This window comes from Beauveria bassiana (assembly GCF_000280675.1).
Source record: "Beauveria bassiana ARSEF 2860 unplaced genomic scaffold BBA_S00004, whole genome shotgun sequence".
Taxonomy (NCBI): Eukaryota; Fungi; Ascomycota; class Sordariomycetes; order Hypocreales; family Cordycipitaceae; genus Beauveria; species Beauveria bassiana.
In genome coordinates this window covers 1,441,010-1,468,928 of record NW_007930839.1, presented here as the reverse complement: position 1 = coordinate 1,468,928, position 27,919 = coordinate 1,441,010, and the positions used below count along the sequence as shown (strand labels likewise).

Below are 27,919 nucleotides of genomic sequence, written 5' to 3'. Positions count from 1 at the left end.
GCTGCAAGTCCGTTGACTGTCTATAACAGAACGCCTGAAAATGACAGAGTAAGTACCTGCTAGCAAAGGGTTACACTCTTCGAACACAAAATTGTACAAGAGCAAAATATCATAGTAATCATGATCAAGTCGGCTTCTACTCTTGCGCGTTATATGTACTTGGCGTCGTGGTGTTAGTCGGACTGTACTCGTTGATATACCTACCACCTTTGCAGGAGAACTACTAGACAAAACTGCAACATAAAAAGCGTCTAATATAGTCACACCCACAGAGTAAAGAAAGAAAAAACACATTTTAAAGTTCGAAGCCACATCGTTAGAAGGCTCGCTGAGAATAGGTGCCGTGCAGCTTGGCGCTGTACCTGCCGGAATTATAGCGGGTTACAGTGGCTTCATACAGGGCCCAAGCACTGCTGCATCGCTGCCTGGCGCCACCCGCGCAATTAACCGTCGCAACATGCCAAAAACTGCGCGTGCTTAGGTACTTGCTCCGTCGGTCAAACCCAACCACTCTGCGCCAAACGTTCAACAGGCCAAGTTGGCATCTTTTTGCTTCCCGCAAGACTCCCATCATCCACAGTTCCTCCGCCAGAACTCCCTTCGTGTCGCCCTCTGCGCATCTGCCTGCTTCATCTACACCCTGCGCTTTTTAAATTTGAAAGCCTCATTTCTCGATATTCAAAAACGGTCCTCGCTCATGGTCGCTCTGAATCCCCGGTGACGCTCCCGCGCGAGCCCCCCCTCTCCCCCTCATACGACGACGTCTGCGACTTTTCACGATAAACAATTACCGAACCTCACGGCGGCGATACCCTAATTCATGAGTGTTGCCGAGCTGGCCAGTCTTGGCCTGGGCTTGCTGCGTATGTCCTCGGCTGCTGCGTCAGTCCCACGCGACAGCTTGATGGCCGAATGCTGACATTTTCCCCTGCAGGCCGGGCCGACGAAGATGGCGACACTGGAGGTTCGAATACCCTCCCCCCGCGCGACAGGCGCATGCGCGACTCAATGCCGAACCGGTTCCATTATCCCTTTCGAGGCACGTTGCTAACTCATTCCAGAGGAGGACTCGGCGCAAAAGGAATTTTTCGCAGCCTGGGCCATTTTCATTTGCATCCTGCTGCTCATCATCACCTTCTTCGTCAGCTACATACTCCAAATGAAAAAGGTCACGGCCATTCATGAGACGGTTATATCGATTTTCGCTGGTACAAGCTACCCAATTGCTCTCCTTAACACTCAGGAAGCCATTTCTAACAGTAGCTAGGCATGGTTGTCGGCCTCGTCCTTCTCATCACATCTGGCGACTCGATTCGATCACCCCTCAACTTTGACTACCAAATCTTTTTCAATCTTCTCTTGCCGCCCATTATTCTATCCTCTGGCTACGAACTACACCAAGCCAACTTCTTCCGAAATATTGGCACTATTTTGACCTTTGCCTTTGCCGGCACCTTTCTGTCGGCCGTCGTCATTGGTCTGATTCTATGGCTCTACTCGCAGATTCCCGGTTCTATTAACATGACCTTTGTCGACGCCATCTCTGTCGGAGCCACCCTATCTGCCACCGATCCTGTCACCATCCTCGCCATTTTCAACGCCTACAAGGTCGACCCTAAGCTCTACACCATCATCTTTGGCGAGTCTATTCTCAACGATGCCATTGCCATTGTCATTTTTGAGACGGCTCAGAGATACAAAAAGGGCGAGGCTACCAGCCACGGAATAATCAGCTTCTTCGAAGGAACTGGCATCTTCTTACTGATTTTCTTTGGTTCCTTGATGATTGGTGTCATTGCTGGTGTCGGCACCGCGCTGCTGCTCAAGTTTACCTACGTCCGTCGCTTCCCTAAAACTGAGAGCTGCGTCATTATTCTGATTGCCTACGGAACATACTTCTTCTCTCACGGCGTTCATCTCTCTGGTAGAAGACCCAAACCATGTGATTCACTTCTCTTACTGACCCGTCCCAGGTATCGTGTCGCTTCTGTTCTGCGGCATCACGCTCAAGCACTACGCCTACTTCAACATGTCGCGACGCACACAACTCACCACCAAGTTCATCTTCCAGGTCATGTCGCAGCTTGTTGAAAACTTCATCTTCATCTACCTCGGCCTTGCGCTCTTTACGGAAAGCGCTCTCCAGTTCCAGCCGCCGCTTATCATCGTCACAGTCTGCGCCGTCTGCGCTGCCCGATGGGTCGCCGTCTTCCCCTTGTCCAGGATCATCAACGCCGTTATTCGCTATCGTGCGAGACGTCGCGGCCTTGAAGTCCGAGACGAGCTACCGTACAACTACCAGGCCATGCTCTTCTGGGCCGGTCTTCGCGGCGCCGTCGGCGTCGCTCTCGCCGCCCTCCTTACTGGCGAGAACGCCCTAGCCCTGCGCGCCACCGTGCTGGTAGTCGTAGTGCTCACCGTCATCATCTTTGGCGGCACCACGGCCCGCATGCTCGAGATTCTGGGTATCCGCACCGGCGTCGTCGAAGAAATCGACAGCGACGACGAGTTCGACATTGAGACGTCGTTTGGCGCCAGCCTCCATAACAAGCGCTCCAGCTTTGGCGGCCGCCGCAACGGCAATGTGGCCCTCTCCAACCTCGAGCGCGAGGGCCGCGGCGAAGCCGCCTTTGTGTCGAGCCACTCCTCGCCGCACATTGACGGCAGCGGCCGCGCGCGCAGCATCAGCCGCAAAAACTCGAACCGCGGCGGCGGCGACCTCGCCAACCCCGACGACTTTGAGCGCGCCAATCTCCTCGGTCGCGGTGATGAGTCGGACCTCGGCAGCGACATTGACACATCCGACCTGCCGCCTCCCGCGCGCCGCACCGGCGTCGGTAGCTCCTCCGCCTTCACGCCGCCTCATGCTCCGAGCGCCTTCATGAGCCCCGCCGAGCCCGCATCCGAGCCCCTGACCGCTAGAGGCGCCATCAGGCAGCTGCTCACCAGCGAGGACCCGGCAAGCCTATTCCGCCAGCTCGACGAGGACTATATCAAGCCCCACCTACTACTGCATGACGATGGAGGCAGACCTCGATCCGGAAACGGAGGAGGTGGAAGTGCAGTGTAATGATCTGATTTAAAGTTTCTTTCTTCTTCTTAGGGCTTTTTTGTGACGTGAAAATTGGGAAACGCGGGTTTTATAAAAAGAGACATAAATGGGAAAGGGACATGGCATATATTATATACACTATTTTCCTGGAATTGTGTGTATGAACGCACGAGTTAATGCTGTTTCTTGTTAGCCGCTAGTATTGAATGCGCAGGCTGTTAATTTGCAATTAGACGTTTTTTTATACAAGTACAATGTCGTTGACCTTGAGTACCATGTATGCAGACAACATCCATTGTTGAAAAGTTGCATGTTAGCAGTCCACTCAGTTGCACTGTATTCCAATCTCATGCTTCTTGCCACCAACCTAGTCTCCAAAACCTGGCATTTTCCGCACTGCTTTACGGTTCATCATCACAGGGCAGCAAGATATCAAGCTTTGGGAAGTAATAGTGGTAGTGTTTTTTTAAACGTCTTCATCGTCCTTTGCTCGACTAGTTCCCCTCAACTGGCGAGTCAAAGTTTCTTCTTCTTGGTGTCTTTTATTGCGACTCTCTCCTCTCTCCTCTCTCAACTTCTCCCTCCTTCCGATATGCTATGTACAAGAAGCCTCCATACAATAAAAGGAGTAAGAATCGTAATGTCCCAAAAAAATACCACCGAGACGCCTAGAGAAAATAACCGCTCGCTGGGTTCTCCCTTTCCCTTGCGCTCGTTTGCCGTCAGAAAAAAAGCTAATCACACAAATCAAAAATCATCTAGCCGCTTCTCTGCTCTTTGGAAAGAAAGAAGAGGATTGAGACATCGCCAGCAGGCATCGTACTCATACCTGTCCCAGCCACGTTTGCACAAAACTCCCTTCCAAGATCAATCCCGAAAAATAAAAGGGCCAAAGTACTCCAGGTTCTAAACAATGCAAGAATACAAAGCCCTGCCGCCAATGCCAGAACAGCAACGAGAAGACATAGATACGAATCGCAACGAGCGATGCGCCTGTCGTGCAACGTTCCGTAATAACTTGGCCCGCCCAGTGCGAAGTGTTGGAATCAAAGCTCAAGCCCCCTCGGCGTGTCTTGCTCATCTGCTCGTTGAGGATGGCGTTGCACTGCCGCTAGATTGACGCTGGTGAGCAGCCTGTGGACCCGGACTACCAGCAGCGTTGTTTCCATTCAGCTGTGTTCCTTGAACCTGTTGTTGCGGTTGCTGCTGTGGCTGTGGCTGTGGCGCTTGTTGACCTGGCTGGCCCTGCTGGCCGTTTGGTTGATGTTGCTGCTGCTGCTGCCTTTGCTGCGCGGCGGCCGCTGCTGCAGCTTGCTGCTGCTGTTGTTGTCGAAGCAAAGCAGCGTACTGGTGAGGGCTCGTCGTAGCAGCGATACTATTTGCGAAATGAGGTTGGCTGTTTACACCTGCGGCAGCGGCCAGAGCTGACTGTCGCTGAGCCATCATGGCCCGAGTGAGATGTTCTGTGGCAAGCTGTCGAGACTGTTCGGGGGTCAAGCTAGGGTTCTTTGCCCGAAATTGGGCCTCAAGTTGATTGAGCTGCAAAGCAATATTGGGCGGCAACTGCGTCGGCATCCGCGTACCAGGAGAGCCGTTGACAACACCATTTTGCACGGGGACGCCACTTGCAGCACCTCCATTGCGGTTAGCATTGTTGACGTTCTGAACAGGCATCATAGCTTGAGCAGGCATCATCGCTTGAGCAGGCATCATAGATGGAGTACCATTCATAAAAGTTTGCTGATTGATGCCGTTCACACCGTTGTGCATCGGTGGTGAGCCCTGTCCATTTTGCTGAACAGCCGAGTTGGGACGTTGTTGTTGGTGGTGAACCTGTTGTTGCTGCTGTATTTGCACAGCTGCACGCTGTTGATTGGATATCTGCTGCGCTCGCAACATGAGGCTTGCATCGGCTTGCTGGTTAGGCATCGGCGACATTCTGTGCTGCTGAGCTTGTGCTTGCAGGGCTGCTTGCAGTTGGGCCGTTGGAATACCCTTCATTTGCGCAGCTGCAGCAACCATGGCGGGGCTCATCTGCGACGGTAGGCTCGGAGTAGCTTGAGGGGCGCCATTAACACCTGCTGACGGCATGCTTGGACGTTGACCGGCAGCTGCGGCGGCAGCGGCCGCCACCATGTGCGGTAGAACCTCGGCACGCTGGGCACCGGCTTGAGCCTGTGCAGCGCCTTGGTTTGACTGGCTGCCCTGAGCGGCTCCTGCCATTTGAGCGGCTTGGCTTTGTGCTCTGGCTTGCATTTGCGCTCTTCGTTGCGCATCTTGGCGAGCGGCATACTGTGCCATCTTCTCGGCTAGGGCTTGATCGCGCTCGTATCTCAGTAAACTGTAATCTCTTGGCGTTTTCGTTGGTCGCTGCGGAGCTGGCTCTGCAGCCTTCTTGACCGCATTCTGCGAGGCTGTGTGCTGTTGCTTCTGCTGAGCCGTCTCTCGTTTCTTCGCGAGCTTCCTCATGGCATCGATCAAAGTCAGGTGCTTCTGGTTCCTGCGTCGTTCGACTCTGACAGGGACGGAAGGTCTTCTGCGAAGAGCAGGCATATTGCCGCCGGCAGCGCTGGCTTGCTGGGCCGCGATCTGATTCTGCTGAGCTATAATACGTTGGGCTGCTTCGATTCTGGTGTTGTAAGCTTTGAAATATTGCGTCTTTTGCATGTCAGCTGGTAGTCCCTCTAGGTTGATCCATCGCTCAAAGCACTCCCATGGGGTGCGTCGCTCCGGGCCGGAGACAAAGGAGGATTTTGTCGAGAGCATGCTCGAGATCAGGGACCAGTTGTATGAGTATTCGCGCACGAGGCCTCTGAGCTCATCATCTTCAGCTACTGTCCACTGTGACGCGCTGCGACACTCGTAGAAAGATTGCATAGGCATAGGATGTTCCGATGGAGGTCGAAATTGGTGGCCAGCATGCAACCGATCTCGGATAGGCTTCGACTCGGGATTGAACAGGGCGACATTGCTGGTGATGGCGTCGCTTTTGGCGTTGTTGGTTGTGTGGTCGGCGACAAAGGTACTGTCACCTTCGTCGTCCGAGTCTTCATTTCGATGGTCGAATCGGCCGCGTTTGCGCGGAGGGCCTTTGCAAGTAACATTCATCTCACCTTCGACGTATTTGCTCAGAGGTAGAGCTGGTCGCCGCCAGTGAGCATCAGGGTCGAAATCCGGGCTTACAAGGTCGGTTTGAGGAATCTTGAGAGGATTGCCGAATAGAGGCAATTCTTCCAAGAGCTGATCGGCAGCTTGAGTGCGTCGAAGACCGAATACGACGTCATCCTCTTGTAATGAGAAAATGGCCGACGGCGCGACAGTCTCGACGAACACTTCGGAGATGTCGTCGTGTAGAGGTGAATCAGCGTTGCCCGAGGGCTCTAAATCAGGCGTGGGGTGGTTCTCAGCCCCGGCCAACCCTTCGCCGCCCATTTCCGTATCGTGCACATCAGTGCAAACCTTGGAAGGAATACGCGCAATAACCTGAAGGGCGAGTCGGTCTTCTGCATTTGATTCGTGCCATTCGACACATGCGTAGGCCAAATTCCGGGCTACCGCCATCTTCCATTTGCGCTCCTCTCTGAAATCCGTTCTCATCCATTTCATCTCTTGAAGCATCACATCCCATTGCGAACTAGGTCGTATCGGCTCCGGGCAACGCTTGGGCTGTCGCAAAGACCACTTGTCATGCTGCTGCAGATGATACACCCTACGTAGCACCTTGCAGGCTTGATTATCCAGGATTGCGAGGTTAGCATCGGAAGTGCCAATCGTCTTGTTGGCGTGGAACAGAATTTTCTCGATGGGCTGCATCCAGTTGGTTGCGCCGGTAAAGTTTTGTATAAAGAGCGGAGTGTAATAGTCGTCGAAGGGGTGAAACTGTTCCTTTTGACCTGAGGCGATGGTCTTGTCATCGACACGCTTAGGCTGCTTCCCGAATAAAACCTTAGACACTTGCCCCTTGCTGCGGTCCTTTCGTGATTTCGGTCTCGCTGCTGGTGATTCTGGTACAGAAGCGGATGGCGTGAGTCGATCGTGTAGGTCCTTTGGCGTGCCGCGATCGGTGATTGAACGAGGGGTAGCGCCGACGATTTCGTTGACCGACTTTAATCTCATGGCTCCCGAAGAGACTCTGGTGACGGCACGCTCTACAGGCACGCTTTCTCTTGTTGGTTGAGGTGTAAGTAGAGGTGTCTGTTTGACATTAATGGAAGTCTGGCCCGTTTCAGGGACATCGACATCCATCTTATCCGCTTCGTCTTGGCTGTCAGGAACTTCGGTGGTGGGAGGTAGCGTGGTGCCAGTTTGCGGTACTGGAGTTGGGGGAGTTATTGATGGCGCTTCATCTTCCGAGCCAGACGCAGCAGCAGATCGTATAGACTCCTGCAGTAGCTGATCTTCGTCGGACATTGGTGTCTTCTGACTGGCAGCATTGTCTTTTGTGTCTGGTTTCGGCTCAGCTTGCACAGGTAGTTGTACATTTTCGGGGGATCGAGGGCCTTCGTGGTCTGGGCTGGTGTTGGCAGAGATGTCGTGAGCCGCAGTAGTCGTCGCACTGGCAGCTGTTGATTCCGGAGAAGACAGGGCATCAGTAACTTTTGCCGCATCTTGGGGCAACTTGATGCTCAACGAACCATCACTCGGGGGGGCAGTTAAGGAAACTCCATTAACGACTGGCGTTGGTGATAAGGAAGGCGATCCTTTGGTGCCAGGAGGGAACGAAACTTGGGTTGGTCGTCTCGAGACATTGGCAGGTCTATCCGGTTGCTTCTGAGCACGTGCAGCAATCGCTGACGTAGAAGGCTGGGTCGGGATAGCAGGCTTAGATGCATGATGGGTGTTGGCCGGGCTCTTTACGCCAGGTGTTGATCGCGCCGAGGTTGTCGAATTCGACGTTCCGGGAGTCGTGACAACTGGCGAATTAGCCCGGGAACTTGCAGCAGCAAGCTGAGCATTAATAGACCTTTTCAAGGCTTCGACGGATTGCGCTGGTCGCGGTGGAATACTTCCTTCATCGAAGATTCTGTCTCTGTGGCATGGTCAGTATGGGGGGTAATATTACAGTGGATGCTTCAGTGGGCATTGCAGTAGAGGCAGCAGAGGCGGATGAATAAAAAATCAACCAAAGCCTCAAAGCAATCACAAAAACGCTCAAAAAAAATATAGCGAGGCGGAGCAACATACTGCAAAATATCATTCGTCTGCAAGAATTGCCACTCGGCGCTGGTGGCAGCGGGCGCGTCGGGCAGCGCATAGGCTTGCTGTGGCAGAGGCTGAGTCTGGGTCGCGACCGCGAAGAGTTCGCGAAGCTTCCTCTTGCGCGAAGTTACAATTGCACTTTGGAAGGTTAGCAAAAGAAAAATACCATCATTTTCATCGGAAGAATTGGGCGCATGTCACAGTGGGAAACTTACTGGCACTCATTGCGCTTGGATTGAAGCAGCCGCGATAAATCGGCGTGCCCGACCTCAGTCATAGCATCTGCTGTCGCAACATCCGTTTGCGAGCGAAACGGATGCTGCCTTGGTAAAAAAGAGGATTGTGCGAGATGAAAAGGGACGTCCGAGGCGATGAAAATCGTGGTTGTGGACGCCGCGTCGACAGATTTCTCTTTGCTGTCGTGTCGTCTCGTAACCTCCAAAGTGTTGGCCGGCTGGGAAGGGGGGGCGTACAAAATTTTCGTCCAGACAGCGGTTACTTGGGTTTTGGCGGTTGAGGGAGTTTGCTAGGCTTGGGCCGTTTTAGCGCCTTTTCTTAGGGGCGCAAAGAGGTGCAGCGATAATCAGAAGGTAAAGTAGGTGGCTGACTGTGAGGATGGATTGATGCGCACTGTAATAAAGGACTTACTGGTAACACATTTACGTGAATATTTTGCCTTGTTGGCGCTAGTGAGTACCTGGTGGCGAGAAAGGGGCTGGTGTGACGACAACGTGCTTAACACTCATATCGCACAGTGCTCCGCCACTGCGCGCATTCCCCATCCCCCCCGCAAGCGGGTTAATTGATGATATAAACTTCCTGCTGAAGTTAGGTAGGTAGGTAGCGCCTACTCACTTCAGCGCCATTTCACCGCGTTCGCACGCTAATAAGTACTGTGCCACCATGCTGGAATCCGTGTAATTGCGGTCGCAACCAGAGGTACGGCATAGTTAGATAGGTAGGTACCTAAATCTGCGCAACAACATATTTTGTTCTTGCATTTTTCGTTTGGCTATATATTCTCAACTGTTTTTATTCTACTTTTCTTCAAATTTTCCTTTTCGTCGATCCAGATCATGCCCTCAACTATGCCCCGCATATCATGACGTCTCTATTGCTGGTGGCTCAAGTTCCATCCCACCGGGCTACTCGCCATGGCGTACACTATAATTGATTATTCTCGACTAGATTTTGCGCCGCTCAAATCAATTGCAAACACACAAAACTCGTTCTCATCTGGGTGTAGCACTTGCTGTGCAGTCATGGGCAACTACGAATACTAAACCCACCAAAAGGCGGGCTGAAACCTTGACAGCGAGTGAGACGAGATAAGGGACACGAAAAAAGGGCCGTCCGATTTCGATAGGTAAACAAGTAATACAACCCCAGCACATGCGGAATCTCAGAACCCAAGCTACGACTCTGCTGCATTGCACTCAATAATGTATTGCACTGGCACTCCAGCATCGAGCAACATCACGACTAAGTTTCAGGCGACACCACCGGCGCTCGACAGTTGATGCGGCGGGTCTACTGGGAGTCGTCTGATATGCAATGATTATGTAAAAGAATGATAACAAGATTGCCGATTGCCGAGGAGTTTACATCTTCTCTCCATACTTAAGCAGAGGCGCAGATAGTCTCTTCTTTGCTTATGCACATTTTATTATGATGCAGCAAGTCTTTAGGCAAGCAGCGGGCGAGAAGGACGATGGTTCGAATACATTGGATCCGTGCCCACAATGATTAGGTTATTGACGTTCAGCTTTACCAAAGTGGTAGATAGTTTAGGCTTCACACCGAGCTTTTGGCAAAGGCAAAGAAGGCCGAAACAAGGGTCCATCTGTATCATTAGTTGGTATACGTGTGCAACAACAGGATTTAGGCTGCAAGTATGCTTGTTTAGGAAAAGAAAAAAAGAGTCGCAGTATGGTATGGTTTCCAGAGCAAGCTCATGAACAGCAAGAGCAACAACCTCATCTGGCTTCATTTCTCTAATCAACGTATCGAATAAGGCCGCAGGAGTAGAATAGTGACACTTGCTGTCAAGCTCTCATTGCCTCTGATCAAGGTTGTGGAGTTGGCAAATGTCCTGATCTGGTCGGCAAGAAAGTCGTTTCATGGCATGAGGGATGAGTAGTAGTCAGTCTTTCACCATAAGAATTCTTTCTGTCCGTCATTCTACTTACATGGGACGACATCGTGGATTTTCGGTGCGGCTTACAGTATGTAGAAGCTCTGACTCGGTCGCCAATCATTGTAAGCGTCGACGAGTCGATTGCCAACCCCAGATGACCCATTAACTACCTTACTATGAAGGAGCAGAGGGCTGAGTATGTAACACCGGCAAACAATAGCGGCGGGAAAAAGAGAACAAAGAAGTAAAAAATATAGCAAATGCATAGCGACCCTAGAGCCAAGGTTACCTACCAGAAGAGGCGCGGCGTGTTGAGGTGGAGCATCCGTGTTGGACACTCTCCGGAGGAAAGTCTGATAATAACATCTTGCGACCTAGTAGTCATTGAGGTCCATATACAGCGAGATAAGAGAGCCTCGAGAAATTCCTGCCTGCAGGAAAGTTGGGTGGCTAGTTATTTGGCTTAAGAGGCTTCATTTGCTGTGGGCCGCCGAGCCTTTAACTGCGAATAATCTGCTGGTAATATCACTCTATCAGAAGAAGTGTGAGTAATGTAGGCTCCGAATATAATTACGAATTCAAGTTTGCAGCCTGGAAATCAGGAACCTACTGTAAACCTGTCGACACCCTAATCGGCAGCGCCTTTTCAGCCCGGCCACGGCGACCGTCCAGGCGGAGACCCATAGAAAAATAAATTCAAGATGGCGCATTGCTCTCTGCTCGACACAACCACAACCACAACCTCCTCAGCGCGCACCATGGCCGACGACAGCAAAGGCAGCCGCATCGCCATTAAATTCGGCGCCCCGTCATCCTCCGCTTCCCACTCCTCCAAGTCCAAGCCCAAGCCGACTCCCGCCTCCTCTCTCGGCAAGCGGCCACGCACCCATGCCTTTGGCGGCGGCGGCGACTCTGATGACGACGACGACAAAAAGCGCGGCCAGCACGAAGCCATTACCGGCTTTGGCGTCAATGGTGCCGAGACGGAGCGCTCTAAGAGCAAAGAGGAGGCGAAGAAGAAGGAGTACGTGATTGCGCGGCAGCCCAACCGCGACTGGCGCGACGAGATACGGGAGCAGCGCGGCGCGCGGCGCAGCAAGAACTTATTACCGGCCGAAGCACGCGCAGCGGCAGCGCAAAATGGAGTAGCAGGGAGCAGTATGGACACGGCACCGGCGGATCAAGACTCGGGAATACAATGGGGCCTAACGGTCAAGGAGAAGAAGCCAGCCGATACGGAAGCGTCGAGTGCAGTCGCAGCCGATGACAACGATAATGATGATAAGGACACGCCAAAGCAAGCTGAGCCTGCGCCACCACCTCCGCCCCAATCCGCCGACGACGAGGCCATGGACGCGCTCCTCGGCAAGCGTCCCGCCAAGGACACGCCCAAAGTCATCGTCACCGAAGACGACGCCTACACGCGGGACGTGTCCGCCGCGGGCGCCACCTCCACACTCGCCGACTACGACGCCATGCCCGTAGAGGAATTCGGCGCCGCGCTTCTCCGCGGGATGGGCTGGAACGGCGAACTCTCGTCGACGTCGAAATCCAACAAGGCGCGGATGCCGCAGCGACGCCAGAACCGGCTTGGCCTCGGCGCGAAAGCACTCAACGAGGCCGAGGATCTCGGCGGCTGGAACCAAAAGGGTCCGGGGGCGGCGGGAAAGAAGAGGCCGCCGAAGCTGGCGGATTACAGAAGGGAAGAGGAGAGGAAGAGGGAGAGCCGCGGTGATGGTGGTGGTGGTGGTAGTGGGCGGGGGGAGAGCTATAAGCGGGAGAGGGAGAGGGAGAGGGAGGAGCGGCGCAGAGGGGATGGAGAGCGCGAGCGTGGAGGGCATAGACATGGAGACTGGGATAGGGAGAGGGAGAGGGAGCGTCATCGTGGGTATGATCGAGACCGCAGACGGTAATGTAGACGGATATGATGCATTCTTTGGCGTTGGGGCTTTTACGACAGCACACATTAGATACCAAAAGGTACAAGATATTAAATGCAATTCTTTCCCTTCATTTCATAATCGTTAAATTGGCAGCATGTGCTCTCGTGTATCATGACGCAGCCATGTCTTGTTTTGTACATTGCTTTTCCACCTACTGCACCCAACCATCCATCCATTCATCTGTTCGTCCATCCGTCCTGCTTCTAATGCAGTGCCACTCTACCCAGCGTATCCGTCAACAGGTCCAGCGACCCCAATGCCTGCGCGGCCTCTCCCTCCTGCACCGCGTCCGCCTCGCGCAGCACACCCGCCATGTGCAGCAGGGGTTCCACGTACCTGTGCTCGACCGCCGCCGCCATGCCCGCGGGTGCCATGTCTCTGTACGTGTCCCCAAAGATGAATACGGCAAAGTTGGCCACCTGCAGCTGAAACGGCCAGGCCTGCGCCCAAAACTCGAGCAGCGCGGGCGCATCCTGCGCCTCGTCCTGTAGGTGCGTTAGGTCTGGGAACAGCGCGTACTGGAGCTTCTCGAGGCCGTCTGCCGTCGCAAACACGCTCCTCTCCGCTGCTGCTTTTCCGCGTCTGGCGGCGATGATCTCGTCCTTGACCCAGGACACGGCGCAGGACTGCAGCGACGCAAACATGCAGTTCTCGAGCAAGTCCTCGAGGATGGCAAGGCGCGCGTCTTCCGGTGCGGCGTGCAGCACGTGCCCGGCGAGGGTGATGGCGGCTTGCCGCACGCGCGGGTTGGAGTGGAAGACGGCTAGGAGCGTCAAAAGGTGGTGGTGGGACATGAAGTCGGGTTGCGTGTCGGCGCCGGGCGCAACGAGCCGAGACTGCGTGTGCAGCCAGATGCCGATGACAAGGAGCGCTTCGACGACACCCGGGTGGTTGGTGACCTGGTCCTGCGGGGAATCGCCGAGAGAGGCCGTGAGCAGGGCGTGATGGTGCGGAAATAGGTACAGCTCGGGGATGGGGTGCTGTGCGTCAAATAGGTCCGTCGCGAACATCCAGTAGGCGACAAGCGCGGCCAGGCCGCCCGTCGCAAAGGGCATGGCCTCGGGCTTGTCGCTGTCGAGTTCTCCAGACAGCGGATCGGTGCAGATTTGCGACGCGGTAAACGCTTCCTTGATTGTCTCTGCCGGGAGCTTTGAGAGTCCTAGATCGCCTGCCAGGGACTACATTCAATATGCCAAAGGCGTCAGTCAATTGCGCGCGGTTCTCAAACGCCCTCGTCCGACCACTTACCACTAACTGGCCAATCAGACTATCCCTCGCCTGCAGCTCATCCACGTCCTTGAACGCCTGCATCTGCGTCACACGCCCGACCACGATCCGCTCCGGATACGTGTACTCGAGCAACCTTGCTGGCCACTCGAGCGCGTTGGCGTCGACAAACGCCTCGAGCGCGCACGTCGCAAACACCTGCAGCAGGCGCCGCACGCGCGCCGGCTCGCCCGCCTCGCTGCTGCCCTCGCTGCCCTCGGGATCTGGTGCGCTGCGGCGCGCGTCGTCCGTCTCAAACGACAGCGTCCGCGGCGGCGGAGCGACGGCGATGCTCGACTTGCGTGTCGGTAGCGGCGGCCGCTTTTGTCCAGACAGCGACCGCACGAGCGCAATCACGGCGGCCGTGGCCTCGGGTTGGGAGGCATCGTAGCTGCGGTACACGGTATCCAGCGTCGTGTGCAGGAACCGCGAGGGGGCGCTTACTTTCAAGCGGTTGTGCAGGACGGCGAGCATGCTGCAGAGGGTGACAAACTGCTGTGTGGTCGACACCTTGTTACTTTCGTCGACCTTCTTCTTCTGTTCGTCTTTTGCTTCTTTCTCCCTATCGTCAGCACTCCCCTCTTCTTGCGCTTCCGCGGCCCCCTTTTCCATCACCTCGAGCACCTTGAGAATCACCTCGCGCGGGTTGCCTAGGTGCGCGACCCGCTCCAGGCAGGCCTCGCTGCCGGGCACCGCAATCAGCATTTCGACCAGGTCCCAGCCAATCTCACTCGTCAGCGCCACGTCTTCGTCGAGGATGTCGTGCAAAGCCGGCAGAAGAGCGGGCGTCAGCGACATTTCAATGACGGTGAGGTAGGTTGCGGTGTCTGTGGCGGGGGGCTTGCTCTCGCGCAAGCGCTTGACGGCGTCATCATTCGTTGTCGTCGCCATGGCGCGGCACTTGAAGCTATATTTGATGTGTAATGACTAGAATTAGTTGGCGAGAGTTGGTGGCTTGCTGATGAAGCTGATGAAACTTGCAATCAACAACGGCATGTGAAACAGAGCCAAGTAATGGCATTTGCAACATTTACAAGCTTCGAAGGTGGTGGCGGGGTGCTCCCCTCATGCCCCGCTTTAGCCATCTCGAGACAACAAGCTCAAAAGTGGTTACGCAACCTCAAGCCACTTTCATCTACTTTTTTATCCGAGACGTCCTCTCAAACTCGTATTACACTACTCGAGATCCACTGTATCTCAATGTGATGCACCGTCGATGCCTATCGGTGCCTGTCTAGATGCTGCGCAACGTGGCTATGCTGCAAGATCGATTACTACCCTGCAAAGTAACTCCTGCAGCGGCCAAAGGCTGAATCGGGAGAATATTTCGTCACATGTTCAAGTTCCTTAACGTCTTTTAATTTTCGATTTTTTTGGTATATGTAGTACAATGGTGAGGATATTGGTAGAGTACAAGAACTGCGCCAGGCGGATAGAATACCGTCATAGATAATCATACAAAGCCAATTCGCCATATAATCGTATAGAAAGGTGCAACAATAACGCCAAAAGGAAAGACACAGCATCCGAGAAGAACAATAAAAAATGGTCGTCATGCCCCATGTAGTAATAACAATTCAAACTCTCCAACTCGGACGGGAGCCTTTGGTCGAGTTTTTGGCCCACGTCCACTTGCCCTTAGCGTCGAGCTTATTGCGGTATGAGTTGCTCATGGCCTCGGCCACTGATATAGGCTCGTCCATGGGGATGAGCTGCGGCTGTGCGCGGTACGGCAGCACCGACTTGAGAGAACGCTTGCTCACTGGCTTCTCCTTTGGCGCCTCATCTTTGCGAAGCTCCTTGATGATGTCGCGCAGCTCGGTATCGTCGCTGACAATCTGAGCCTTGAGAAACGGCGCGCTATCACCTGCGGCCTCCTGAATAGCCTGCATCACCGGCACGCGAGGCGTGTACGCGATGCCGTCGAGCTTGGGCGCATAGGTGCTGTCGGGCACAATCGCCGGATCTAGACGGGCGGCGTCGCCCTTGCTCAGAAGGGTGTTGATGTCGAGGCTCTCTCCGGGCGGAATGGCGTTAGGGTGGCTTGGTGTGATGCACTCCATGTCGACTTCCTTGCGGAGGACGTGGTCAATGTCAATGGCGGAAAAGTAAGCGCACGACTGCGGCAAGTCATTAATGCCGACTTGCTGAGAAAAGATGGCGCGTGTCCACACATTGGCGACTTGCAGAGCCATGGCGGCGCGATATTTGTCTTCGTTCTTGACGAGATAGCGAATTTCGTCATGAACGGTAATAGCGAGACGGGCGTCAATGTTAAAGCGGCGAGCCAAATAGTCCATCGAAACTATCAGAAGGTGCAAATAGTCAACGCCCGAGGATTGGATAGCCCAGTTGATGCGCGAGGTCAGATAACCACCCTTGCTGACGAAGCGACCCATGAGGGCTTCTGTAATGCCAGCACCGAGTACGGGGGTACGGGGTCTCTCCTGCTCGGCAAACTCTTCCAGTTTATTGAAGACGAAAGATTCAGTACCGCCGCGCCAGAACGGCCGCTTATAGATCGTCTTGCGGTTTGTCTTGGTCCCCTTGGTGCTAGCGTACAGTTTGGAAGCTGTTTCCATAGTTTGCTTCTCGGACAGTTCAGGGTTGAACTGACGAAGCAGTGTAGCGGCGAATTTCAGGCCAGCACCGTAAATGCGACCATAGTTGAAAACCTTGGCGTCATTTCTGGTGATGCCGAGAATCGAGGCAGTGCGAGAATGCAAGTCGGTTCCGGCTGCCTTGGTGCCTTCAAGCGTCATGAAACCGACAGCATTGCCTCCATGAAGCTTAAAGGTGGCGTCACCAATGAGGCTGGCAATCCACAGTTCTTGCGAGTCCACATCTGCACCAACAAAGCTGTAGCCTTCGGGGGCTCTCACCATGGCCTTGAGTTCGGAGCCGACCCGGTTCTTCTTGGCATTACTGGCAGTAAGCCATGTGTTTTCGACAGCTCGTCTCGTGATGGTTCCCATGGGAATAATTTGCGGCAGGATAAAGCCGAGACCATCAGCAGATTCTGGAGCCTTGCTGGAATTGGGTAGGTCTTGGTTCTTGACGACCATTTGCGACATGATTCTGTCGCGAGCGCTGATCCAGTACGAGCAAGAGGCATTCATTTCAAGGGCTTCCTTGGCGTATGAGTATTCCGAAGATAGGGTTCCATTCTCGAAATAGGAAAGATAGCCCTTGGCCATAGGGTTGGCGCAGCGTGCGGTAGGGCCATCCTTGTGCGGAAGTTTAAAATAAACGTGCTGTCTGTCGTCGCGCAGCGTAGCGTCGGCTTCTTCAAATTGGCACTGCAGCATTTGCTTGCCCATGTATTTCTGTGTATTAGAACGGTCCGTCTGAAAAGTCCAGCCGTACTTATCGGACCAAACGAGAGGGTTGCCATCCCAAGCCAGTCTTAGCAGTAGCGGGGCAATCCGAGTCCGTACTGTGATGCTGATGGGAGCATCATTCTTCTGAAACAGATCCTTGTACCACTGCGGGCAGCCGGGCTTCTTCTGGCGGGCAGCAGGCCTAGGCGGATCACCCTTCTTCTTGCCCTTGACCATGCGAACTTCCTGACCGGACCAGTCGAGCTGCTTCATCCACGGATCATTTTGCCATTTTTCAGGATCGTCTTTGATTTCAAGAGCTTTGTCCGTCAAGGCAACAAGACGCTCTTGAACAGCGTCGGAAAGCCTGTGATAGGTGGCTTCAGTGTTGGCAATGTAGGCGTCCCAGGACTTGTTGACGGGGAGGATGACGGAAGAGAGATGACGAAGAGCAGCAAAGCTCACGGGGTGTGGACATGTGTCGAGAAAATTGGGAAAAACAATTTGATAGACGCGATGAGTGATGGCGACGTCGGCAGCACAGTAGTCGAGGAGGGCGTCAAGTTTGGCGAGAATCTCGGACCGGTTCAATTGACCAAAATCGTCACGGGCAGCCTTGTCAATAGTGACGTTGAGATGAAACTTGGCTACATCTCGCAGAGAGTTGACTGAGCTACGCTCGACCCAGAGCTCTTCCTCTTCATGCATGCTCCTGTTGCTCAAGAGCTCCGCGAGCTCGTTGTCGGGAGTCTGGCTTGCGACTCGTTCACGAAGCTCTCGATTCTTCTTGTGCTTCATCCAAGTTGGACGCTGCTGCGAGCACATGCCATTGACGGCAACGTGTAGTGACATTGTGTCCATGAAGAAATTCCTAGTCTGCTTGATGTTGTACTCTTCGAGGATACGGGCGCGATCGAAGCCAACGTTGTGACCGACGATGAGTCTTTCTTTGGCGGGATCGCCAAGGGGAATGAGATGTTTATCATTCTTGGTCTCGCCTAGCAGCCACGGAGATAGCCAAGCATACCAGGCTGTGGGACCTACAGCACAAGCCATGACAGCATATGGGCTCTCCTTCCACATAACTTCGGTGTCAAAACACAGGGCGGACTCGTCGGGTGTATCAACCTGTTGAGTGCGGCCGTCGGGGTAGTACTTGGTCCAGCCGCTGCGACGGACCCATTTGCGAGGCTTGGGAGGCGCATTGACGCGTGAGAATTGCTTGGATAGAGTGAGGTAGGGTTCGGCGCAGTCGAGACCCAGCTTATGGAAGTGCTCGTCGAGTGTGCGACCTTGGAGCTCCGGGAGATTGAATGCGATGGGAGCGGAGTCGTCGGTATTCTTGCCGAGGAGTTCATGGCGCTTGAGATGATCTTTGGATAATTCAACGAGATTTTGAGGCGGGGGAGTGGCGCCGTCGGGGAATATCTGGTTGAAAACATGTGTGCTAAGTTGCTGGACGCCGATTTCGTTGTATCGAGCAGTGGAGGGTACTGAATGCGATGGGTCAGTGGCAGCGCAAGGCAAAATACTGAACGATGTTGTATGGGCACGACATACGTGCTAGAGATGCATTGCTGTCTTTTTTGGCGTCGGTAGCTAGAGACGCAAGGTGTCGCGCAAAGGTGGTCGCGAACAAGTGGTGTGGCGCGCGGTGTCGCACGAGCGGCAGGTTGGCCAACGAGGCACGCTGGATGCGACCAGCGGCGGGATGAAAGGCGCGCATAGCTACGAATACGTCATGTCGACCACCATTGAAGCAGTATGACGAAGATGAGCACAAGCTGGAGGGGAAAGAGGATGGCGATGGCGATGGCGATGGCGGGGGAGAGACGGGAGCAGGCGTGGTGGTAATTGAAGGGGAAATTTTCTTGAGCGTAATTGGTCACTAATATTAGCGTTAGAAGAGCACAAGAGCTTGAGAGATTCGCCGCATTGGATAGTTAATATTTGCAGTCTAAAAGGGGATGTATCAGTGGGGTTACTGGCCCTGGGTGGACTCTGAGTGGCAAACTTTGCAGTAAGAAAAGGGTACAGTGGAGTCGGCACTCACTGGACCTGCAGCGCGGCGGAGCGGGCTACAATTACCGGACTTGGACAGGACAGAGCGGCCGCAGAGACAATGATGGTTATCATAAAGAAGAACAGTCTGATGGTATGCAAAGTGACAATGCAAGGGTTTGCAGCAGTCTGTCGAGTTTCATTGTGTCTACTTGACGAATGACTATTTTCAAGTGGCGCCTGCATGGGCTCTGCATGTCAAAACAGGTGCCAAGTACGAAAGGCATAAAATATATAGCCATAGAGTGGATGTAGTAATTCGAAATTGAAATGAATATACCCTTTGGGCAGCAGCTGGAGCCTGACGCGGGATATTGCTTGTTCCTCCCTGTACGGCTGCGTTGCGCGCACTCAGCCTGGCGTTAACAAAACCGTGAGTGACGCTGAGACGGACCTATTGGCGTCGTGAGGCGTACAAGCTGATATTATGCGCAGCTGTGCGACGGCTCTTTGCCACGACTACGCCGTGTTGTTTTGAAGAAGACAGAGAAGAAGAATACAATCTGACTGAAAATTTCGTTTTTTCTTCTTGCCTGTATAACATCTGGTTCTTTGTCGACTGCTGTTTGGTAATTGCCACTAACTTTTCACAGAGACAGAAGCCAGCCGACGCTATTCCGAGTTGGCTTTAGCGCTACTGGAGCCTGTGACACCAGTCAGTCTGTGACCTGCTTTGCCTGCCAAATGCCTCGTTGACTGGCTGGACAACTGGCAATGTCAAGTACGGTCACGGTCAGGTAACTCCGAGCAGCCATCTCAGGTAACTTGGTGATATTTATTAGTTCGCCCTGGATTACTTCGGACCCACTGTACCTTGACGGTCCTGATTATTGACCAAAATCTCCCATATCGTTAACCGTTTTGCCGTTTTCACCCCATCTTCACCTTCTTCCCCCCACTGGGCCTCGAAACCCTCGCCCGAATCCTCTCACCTCTTCCCTCTTCCTCTCACAAACCCAGCTTCGGGGCGTCCGTCGCCATGAATTTCGGCTTCTCGAACTGTTTCTCGACGACAACTTTTATCCAGGCGTCCTAGGCAGCTTTCTGCCCTTGTCACATCGCGGGCTACCCGCCCACCCCACGTTCCCGAATCCCCATCATCACCACTCACGAAACTCCGGTCCCGCCGCACCAGGCTCCCAGGCACAACAAAAACCCCTCCGAACCCGCTATGTCACTCGCTTCTGCCTCACCGAGGAGAGCCTCACTCGACTCGGACGTAATTCATATAGCGACCTCGCCGCTACCCTCCTCGCCTCGCCCGCAAACCGCACGCAGCCGCCACCGCCATCAGGCCCTGCAACCGCCCGCCACCACCGCTGGCGCTTTGCCACCTGCCCGGTCCTCGTCGCCGCGACACCACGCCCACGTATCCTCGGCTGCCCTCAACAACACCACCAACAACAACGCGAGCCCGCCACGTCATATCAGTAACTATTTCTCTCCGTCGCCGTCGCCGTCTCGCCGCCTCCGCCACTCGCTCTCATCACAACACCGCCCGTTGCGTTCTGCCGCCAGCTCTGTGACGGGCAACAATCGTTTACGAGCGCAGCCTGCGGCTGCCGCGTCCTCCTACGACCAACATCTCATCGATGAGTTTCTACGCAACGAATTTTATTCAACAACCTCGCCATTTGCATCCTTCACGAACCCACCACCACCCTCTGATGACGACATTTACCGAGGCAACAGTTATACCGACCTGCATTCCCGAATCACCACCACCACCACCATCACCACCCAGAACAGTGACTGCATGGGCCGTGCAAACGACGCCGCGGCCGACGTGCCTGATTCTCCCTCTCAGCAGCTCCAAGCAGGCCCCTCGGCCAACACCACGCAAAATACCGACTTCTCCCTCAACGACGAGTCTCAATACTCGCCACTTTTCCCAGACCTACCGGACGATCAAGGCGTTACCGAAACGGCAGCGACCTCCTTCTCCGAAACCATGCCGGCAGCGACGACGACGCTGCGACGCGGACACTCGGACATTGTGCGGACGCCCAAGAGGCAGCGCGGGAATCTCCCAGCAGAGCGTCTTGTGCCACCACAAGAGCGCCCAAAACCACTTGGGCCCGACGAAGATTTGTTCGGCGATGTGCCGCCAGCGCCGACTGCTGTGGCCGAGGACGACGACTTTGACGAAGAAAACCTTACCACGATTGACCTGACGGAAGCCACCGGGGTGCTTCCGGAGCTCAGGGAGCCCATCGTCGACAACCGTATCAAAATCGCCGCGTTTCAGTGTGCTATTTGTATGGACGACGTCGCCGGTCTGACAGTTACATATTGCGGTAGGTTGCCTCTTCTTGCCTCTTCTTGCTGCCTCTCTTCTTTTCCAGATTTACTGATCGCTTCTCAGGACACCTCTTCTGTGCAGTATGTCTACACCAATCCCTAACAAACGTTGAGTCTCTCAAGGGTAGGTGCCCTATGTGCCGCTCCAAGATCGACACCAAGCTTCGCGGATCCTACACCAACAAGACCAAGGGTTTCTGGCCACTCGAGCTCAAGCTCATGACAAAGACGAGAAGAGGAAAGCGAAAAGCCGAAGACATTACAAAGTAGCCTCGACGCGCTTTTCACTTTCACTTTCTCGTTGCTTCTTGTTTGCTGTACACAAGAGTCCAGCATTGCTCAAGAAATTCATGTGGCGTATGGCTTTTTGACTGGTTTAGTCTACTTTTTTTTCGGTCAAAGTGATGATTATAGACTTGAACTTATTCGTTTTATTACAATGGCATGGTTGGGCGTTTTCAATTTGGCAGCACAAGGGAAGAGGCGATCACGCATCCGGCCTGTTTCGAGAATGGGCCTCGGCTGAGCATCATGGCAGGATATACCCCATCTATCTCATTCCTCCTTTTTTCTCTCGGAATCATTCGGTACCACTTGGGTTCTTGGCTTCATTACATGGGGTGTTACCGCATTCTCACTAGTAGAAGTAATCCCTCTTGTTCAAGGTATATAAGCTTTACTGTACATGTCCTAGAGAGGTAGCACAAATGCCCCGGCAGGCAGGCTTTTTCCCCAACGTGGCCCGATAAGTGACTTTTCTTGATGTATTGTCCTTTTGACCCAGAATTTATTTTGGTTCCTTGTTGGGTCCTTTGCTATTCTTGCTATTCTTTTTGTCTTTTGTTTCTATCCAACTGCAGACTCGGCTAACACATATTATATGAACACGATACAAGCAAAGCGATAACTGGCAACCGCCCAGAACCCACGCAAAATGTTCATTCTCCAAGGTACAGTCTCTTTATCAACCACTTCGTTTTGCTGTGAGATAAGACATGTTCATGCAGAAGAATAAATACGGGAAAAATCAATAAGTGTGAATTAATAAAAAATAACTCCCAATTCCCGTCTTCTTGTCAAGACTGTCTCTCTCTATCCAACACACTCGTGGCTTGCAACACCTCAATGGAATAGTTTGCGCGCAGTCTTTGGCTCTGGAATCGCCTCATTGTCAAACTACAAAGACAGATTAGCATCTTGAATTCTCTTCTCGTTACCTCTTCAAACAAGCAGCAGCTAGTACAGCTGCGCGGAGTTGAGACTCACCTCGATAAACCCCGTGGCGGCAATCACCACCATAAACGCGTCCGCCAGCTCCTCCACCTTTTCCTCGAGCGCCTCGCCGTCGCTCGCCCCATGCGCGCCGATGCCCGCGCTGCGCTTGAGCGTGTGCGCTACGAGCATGCGGTGCTCGTCGAGGAACTTGCGGCCCTGGGCGACGCTGTGGCTGCCGCGACTCAGCAGCGCGGCGCCGATGATGCGCACCACCCTGGCTAGAAGGTCGTAGTGCTGCTCGAGCGCGCGCCCGTTGTCCGCGCGTAGCTGCAGCTCCGGGTCGGCGGCGAAGAGGCCCGACTGCTCGACGACGCGCAAGATGCTGGCGTGGAGCACGTACTGCGCGCCGGCACGCGTCTGCGCCAGCTGCAGCAGCAGCGCCAGCTTGGCCTCGAGGTGGTTGCGTTGGTCCGTCCGGGAGCCGCCGGCGCTGCCCTGCGTAAATACGGCCTGCCAGTCCGTCATGATGCTGCGTAGCGTGTCCACCGTGATACCGATAAAGTTGAGACGGTTCAGCATGTCTACCACAGGGTCGTCGTCTTCCTGCCGGCCCACGCTAACGAGCGCGTTGAGCAGAATGTACGCTGCCGCCTGGCTGCTCGGCTCACCGCAAAAGGCGTCGTCGCACATGGCGTTGATGAGCCGCTCGCCGTACACCTGCACCGTCTTGATGATTTGCATGTTGAAGCTGCGCCTCGTCTCGTCGGGCGCTCCAGTCAGGTATCGGTAGCAAATCTCGTAGTAGACGGCGCGCAGCTCGTGCGACCCTGCCCACTTGCTGATGGCTTGCAGGCATATTTGAAAAAGCTGGAATAGTTTGTCGTGAATGAGGTTGCCAATGGCCTTGCCTTGCTTGTCGGTCGTGCTTGATTCCTTCAGGTCCAGGCGCGACAGCAGAATTCTCGCGAGCTTGGCGAGATCCATGGCTTCAACGGGACGGTCAGAGGCGAATATCTCCAGGCTAGGGAGGATAGCTTGCAGAGTCTGTAAGAAGAACGATGTGCGAGCCGTTCCATCAAAGTCGTTGCATTCCACCATGATAAGCAGTAGCTTAGTCCAGGACTTGAGCACTTGCAAGCTCTGTCGTTTGAGCTGCTCCTGACGATCAGTCGAGGCTAGGTACTCTAGGATCCCTATCTCTTCCTTATCGACCGCCGCGAGACTCTGCATTGTCGCCAGTGCCTCCTTGAACTTGCTCTGGCTCTTCTCATTTCGCTTGATCAGCAGTATTTCCTTAACTCGCTCGAGATTGTGTATGCCGTTACCGTCTCCGTCATCCTCCAAGCAAATGGAGACGTCAAGATCCTGGTAAAAATCTAGTCGGGGCTTAGGCATCTGCCAAAAATCAGACGGTAATAGGAAATCGTACAAATCAAAGATGGTCGGCGTCTCAATGCGCTGGTCATCGCTGAGTACCTGGCCATTGAGGGCCTCGAAAATACGTCGTTTGACGCTCGGCATCCGACCTTGGGAAATCATGCACAGCTCCATCGCAAAGTATTCCATTACCATCCGCCTCAATACCAGAAAGTCTGACAATGCCGCAGCTCCTTCAGTCAGCGGGAAGCAAGGCGCAGCCACATCCTGTCCTTCCCACGGCATATTAGGTTGAATAACAGTCTCGCGAATAAGTAAATGGAAAAAGAAGTCATTATCTCGTAGCTCCTGTATGACAAGCTTCGATGACAGGGGCGAGTTCCAAAGTAACTGAAATATGCGCATCACTCTGTACTTGATAGAAATAAGCCACCATCTCATGCCTTGAGGATCTGCAGACGGCAGATCCAGCAATAGTGCCAGAAGGCTGTGAAACAATGACGACCCATCGGAAAATGCGGTGTCGGATCCAATCGACAAAGAGTCGACACCACATTTGAATCCCAGAAGCAAATGAGCAATCGTTGGCCGTTTCGGAGTCTCTTGCAAACACTGGTAGAGAAAGTCGAGAACGTAGCACTTCGTGACATAGTTTGCTGATTGAGCCTCACGGCCAGGTTCTAGAGGGGTTTTGAGCTCGGAGACGAAAGCTCTTGATATGGCTTCGTACTCGCCGTTGGCTTCCATCGCCACGACAGCCTTATTTCTGTGACCACTTCTAGTGGAACCAGACCACTCCGCTGCGATTCGAGGACAAGACGACATCTTACCGAGAAGCTGTAGGCATGCGAGCGTAAGATCAGGATGACCAATGCCGCAGTAGTTGCCAAGGTCCACCACCAAGCTAAGCCTCGTAACAAGTCCATCCGCAAAGGACGAGTATGGTGTATTCACAACTGGTTGGCGTTGGTCATTGCTCTTTTTAATCAATGGTCGCACCAAATCCAGATATGTAGTTTCGAGATCCATGATCTTGGCAATAAGTTCGACGGCCCGCAGAATACCGAGAATGAGTGGCGAGTCAGGGGCAGCGTTGCCCACGTCCAGGGGAGCTTGATGGACAACATTGAAGAGCGCTGTCATAACTTTGTCGCTGTACATCCACTCCATCACTCTGCCAAATGGATGCTTTGTAACATATGTTGCCAAGTCAGAAGTTGCGATAGAAGAATCAATCGCAAGATTGGTTTTGTTGGCCATGATGATCAGGTCTTCGTTGAATGTAGTCAGGCAGGTCAACATGAATTCAAGGCACGTTAATCGTAGAACCCGCATTTGATGAATGTCCTGAAGATCTTGCGCCTTGGTAGCGAACACTTGGCCAACAACGAAGTCAATGTAAGCCTCAACACCAGATAGTCGAGCAGATGTTCCGAGAGATTCGCCAAATGGAAGTGAGTCATTCAACGGACTGCTATCAACTGCAGGTGATACCAGAGCTAATAAAAGCTTCGTGAAGGCTTCTGGCTCGTCGAAACCGTTGCTCATCTCATCCAAAATGCGATCCATGGAGACGGGAGGCTGTGTTTGCCCCTGTCGCAGGGATCCAGTGATATGTGTGGGAGGCTGAGAATACCCGCCGGTACACCAGTTGTCCAGGCATAGCCACATGATGTTGCTTTCCTCCAAAGTCTTCCGTGTCATCATGGCTTTAAATGCCATGAATATACAGCCGCGTAGCCGCGAAGGTATTTGACTACTGGCAAGGTCAAATAAGGTGTCGCTAAGCTGACCACCATTCCCCCGTAGCAGAAATTGTCGTGCAGTCTCGCTTTCGGAAGCCAGCTTCGCCATAAGACGAAGGTAGCACTCCAGCATCATTGCCGATTCGGGTTCCGTCTCCACCACATCTGCACTTGGTTTCGTGTTTCGGTACCGTGTCGTGGGTGTGGCAGTTGGTTTCTGCTTGACCTTTTCGGAGAAGAATTCGAGCTCATGGAAGATTTGCGTCCATGTCAACGACTGTGCCCGTCGCATTTTTCCGGAAGAATGATGGCCCTCATCTAATAGGAATTCATGAGCCGCTGTAGCATAATCGTCATTTTCCGAAATTGCTTGCAGCATTTCACAAAATGCAGCAACCAACGGTGTTGATGCGCGCCGTGATGCCCAGTGCATGAAACCGGCCAGGTTGCTATCCGGATCTGACCAAAAAGCAGCTGCAGCATCAGGACGACGTTCGTAGACGTATGTGATTATCAGTATAAAGCGCTCCAAGTCAAGATCTTGCTCATGAGCTTGACTGAGCTGGCGTTGCTCATCTTCTTCCACACGTAATTTTCGTAGAACATCAGGCATATTGGTAATGAAAGCATCAATGAAGAGTTCCAGTTGTGACATGAATCGAAGTTGGAAAAAGTCAGAGAATTGAACAGTATCGGTCGCCAGTGGCGTTGTCTTTCGCTGTAGCCATTTGCGCATGCCTGTTCGGACGGGATCGTGCCAGTCTGGTGCGCGGACATCTGTCACCGCTGTTAAAAGAAAGTCAAATGCGCCATCTTTTAGCGCATCCACGAAAGATTTTGTTCTTTCGCGGTCTCCCTTGACCAGATCAGATGTAGCTACGCTTGACGGTTCGTCAATCCAGTAGCCTGTATACTCTGCTAGCCACCAGGTTTTGAATGCAGCTTGAAGACACGGCAGGGGCCAAGCCGAGTCATCAACGGCGGCAAACAGCTTGGAGTGGATGTCCTTGACCCGTGTCAGATCCATGCCGCCGTCTGGAGATCCAAATATGGCAATGTATGCACCGAGAGCCGGCAGTAAATGTACCAGCAGGCAGTCGTATTTGTCTGCACGCTTCAAGACGCCGACAAAGTTCAAGAAGTCAGCGGTTTCCGCTTGCCTCTTCGAAATGGAGCGGCAGAGGATGACACCCAACAGCTCATGCTGCTGTATCAAACTGATGCGTGAGAACTCCACAGTCTCCATCTCCTCGGACATGGAATCTCTAGTCTGGCCCAATGCCTGGGCAGCTGCCAGTTTGTCACCCAGCCGTTGTAGCGAGTTTTTTATCTCGGACATGGCAGCCATGTATCGCGGGATGTTGCGCTTTTGACCTGTTGTGCTTGTCTGGAGCATTCTTGCTTCGACATAGGACTTTATGCCATCGAGGGCGGTTGACTCTTCGTCGTCGCTTTCGGAGCAGTCGATCTCGAAAAGAAGGCGTACAATGTCAAGCGCATACTTTCTCTGCTGATGGAAACGAATGATACCGCATTCGAGAAGCGACCGACCGAGTGTCGAGATGTCATTTTGCGAGTCGAGAAGGAGGCGCGCTGCGTCAAGTTCTTCGACTTGAAGCTCGTCGGAGAGTATCAGCGCGTCCTGCTGGAAAGTTTCGTTGATAGAAAACTCATTCCCGTCCAGAACGATTTTACCTGGCACTTGTTAGAAACAGATCACGGGAGCAGCCTCTAAGGCGCTTGCGTACCAGATGTGATCGATTTTCTGCTCTCTTCGCTGCTTTTTGGGCGCTCCCACACGCGCTCGAGCTCGCGCTCGAAGTTGGCGACAAGGAATTCGTTGTCGAGACTTCCGTCACCATGACCCTCGTTCAAAGCAACAATTTCTTGGTGGAACGCCTGAAGCGCCTCCAAAGTTGTGAGTTCGGCCATTGTGGCAGTTTCAATCCGTTCGCATGGTGGGATAAGAACGCGCGACGAGTTCAGCGATGCGGCAGAGCTTCGCGCCGCGATGCAGGTACGCGCAAGAGTGCTCAAAACCTGCGTACGATTTGTATAAGATGCTATCCACGAGCTCGAGGGGCGTTAGATTCAATGTTTTAATACGTTATTGTCGGCAATTCGCCGAAGATGTTGATGTTGGACTGCCGGCAGTAAACAAGTTCGCGGGCGGTGAACGTTTCTGCCGGCGCCTACCAAGCCTAGGTACCTCCAGGGGAGCTTTAATCAAGCTCGAGCTAATGAATTTTACAGCGGTCGCCGTTCTGACAGTGACATCACGTAGGTGAGGTATTATTCGAGCG

The 27,919-nt window shown here is 53.5% G+C and overlaps 7 protein-coding genes across 7 annotated transcripts; 3 read left to right on the top strand and 4 right to left on the bottom strand.

The window, feature by feature from the left end:
• Positions 1-820: 820 nt before the first annotated feature.
• BBA_02248 (sodium/hydrogen exchanger 3) lies at positions 821-3,070 on the top strand (the record flags this gene model as incomplete). Its single annotated transcript, XM_008597345.1, has 5 exons — positions 821-863; positions 935-964; positions 1,062-1,208; positions 1,268-1,924; positions 1,974-3,070. 5 exons carry the CDS (start codon positions 821-823, stop codon positions 3,068-3,070), a joined length of 1,974 nt encoding a protein of 657 aa, XP_008595567.1.
• Positions 3,071-4,129: 1,059 nt separating this feature from the next.
• On the bottom strand, positions 4,130-8,528 carry BBA_02247 (MYB and HSA domain-containing protein; the record flags this gene model as incomplete). The annotated part of the gene is made up of 3 exons (XM_008597344.1): positions 4,130-8,081; positions 8,237-8,389; positions 8,467-8,528. The coding sequence occupies 3 exons, from the start codon at positions 8,526-8,528 to the stop codon at positions 4,130-4,132; spliced, it is 4,167 nt and encodes a 1,388-aa protein (XP_008595566.1).
• Positions 8,529-11,089: 2,561 nt separating this feature from the next.
• Positions 11,090-12,301, top strand: BBA_02246 (pre-mRNA-splicing factor SPP2; the record flags this gene model as incomplete). The annotated part of the gene is made up of 1 exon (XM_008597343.1): positions 11,090-12,301. One exon carries the CDS (start codon positions 11,090-11,092, stop codon positions 12,299-12,301), a length of 1,212 nt encoding a protein of 403 aa, XP_008595565.1.
• A 233-nt stretch (positions 12,302-12,534) lies between these two features.
• BBA_02245 (uncharacterized protein) lies at positions 12,535-14,488 on the bottom strand (the record flags this gene model as incomplete). The annotated part of the gene is made up of 2 exons (XM_008597342.1): positions 12,535-13,509; positions 13,580-14,488. The coding sequence occupies 2 exons, from the start codon at positions 14,486-14,488 to the stop codon at positions 12,535-12,537; spliced, it is 1,884 nt and encodes a 627-aa protein (XP_008595564.1).
• A 686-nt stretch (positions 14,489-15,174) lies between these two features.
• Positions 15,175-18,643, bottom strand: BBA_02244 (DNA polymerase family A; the record flags this gene model as incomplete). Its single annotated transcript, XM_008597341.1, has 2 exons — positions 15,175-18,410; positions 18,478-18,643. The coding sequence occupies 2 exons, from the start codon at positions 18,641-18,643 to the stop codon at positions 15,175-15,177; spliced, it is 3,402 nt and encodes a 1,133-aa protein (XP_008595563.1).
• Positions 18,644-20,149: 1,506 nt separating this feature from the next.
• BBA_02243 (putative SLX8 protein) lies at positions 20,150-21,549 on the top strand (the record flags this gene model as incomplete). Its single annotated transcript, XM_008597340.1, has 2 exons — positions 20,150-21,275; positions 21,344-21,549. The coding sequence occupies 2 exons, from the start codon at positions 20,150-20,152 to the stop codon at positions 21,547-21,549; spliced, it is 1,332 nt and encodes a 443-aa protein (XP_008595562.1).
• An 852-nt stretch (positions 21,550-22,401) lies between these two features.
• Positions 22,402-27,548, bottom strand: BBA_02242 (cullin-4B protein; the record flags this gene model as incomplete). The annotated part of the gene is made up of 3 exons (XM_008597339.1): positions 22,402-22,455; positions 22,546-27,311; positions 27,365-27,548. The coding sequence occupies 3 exons, from the start codon at positions 27,546-27,548 to the stop codon at positions 22,402-22,404; spliced, it is 5,004 nt and encodes a 1,667-aa protein (XP_008595561.1).
• Positions 27,549-27,919: the final 371 nt, after the last annotated feature.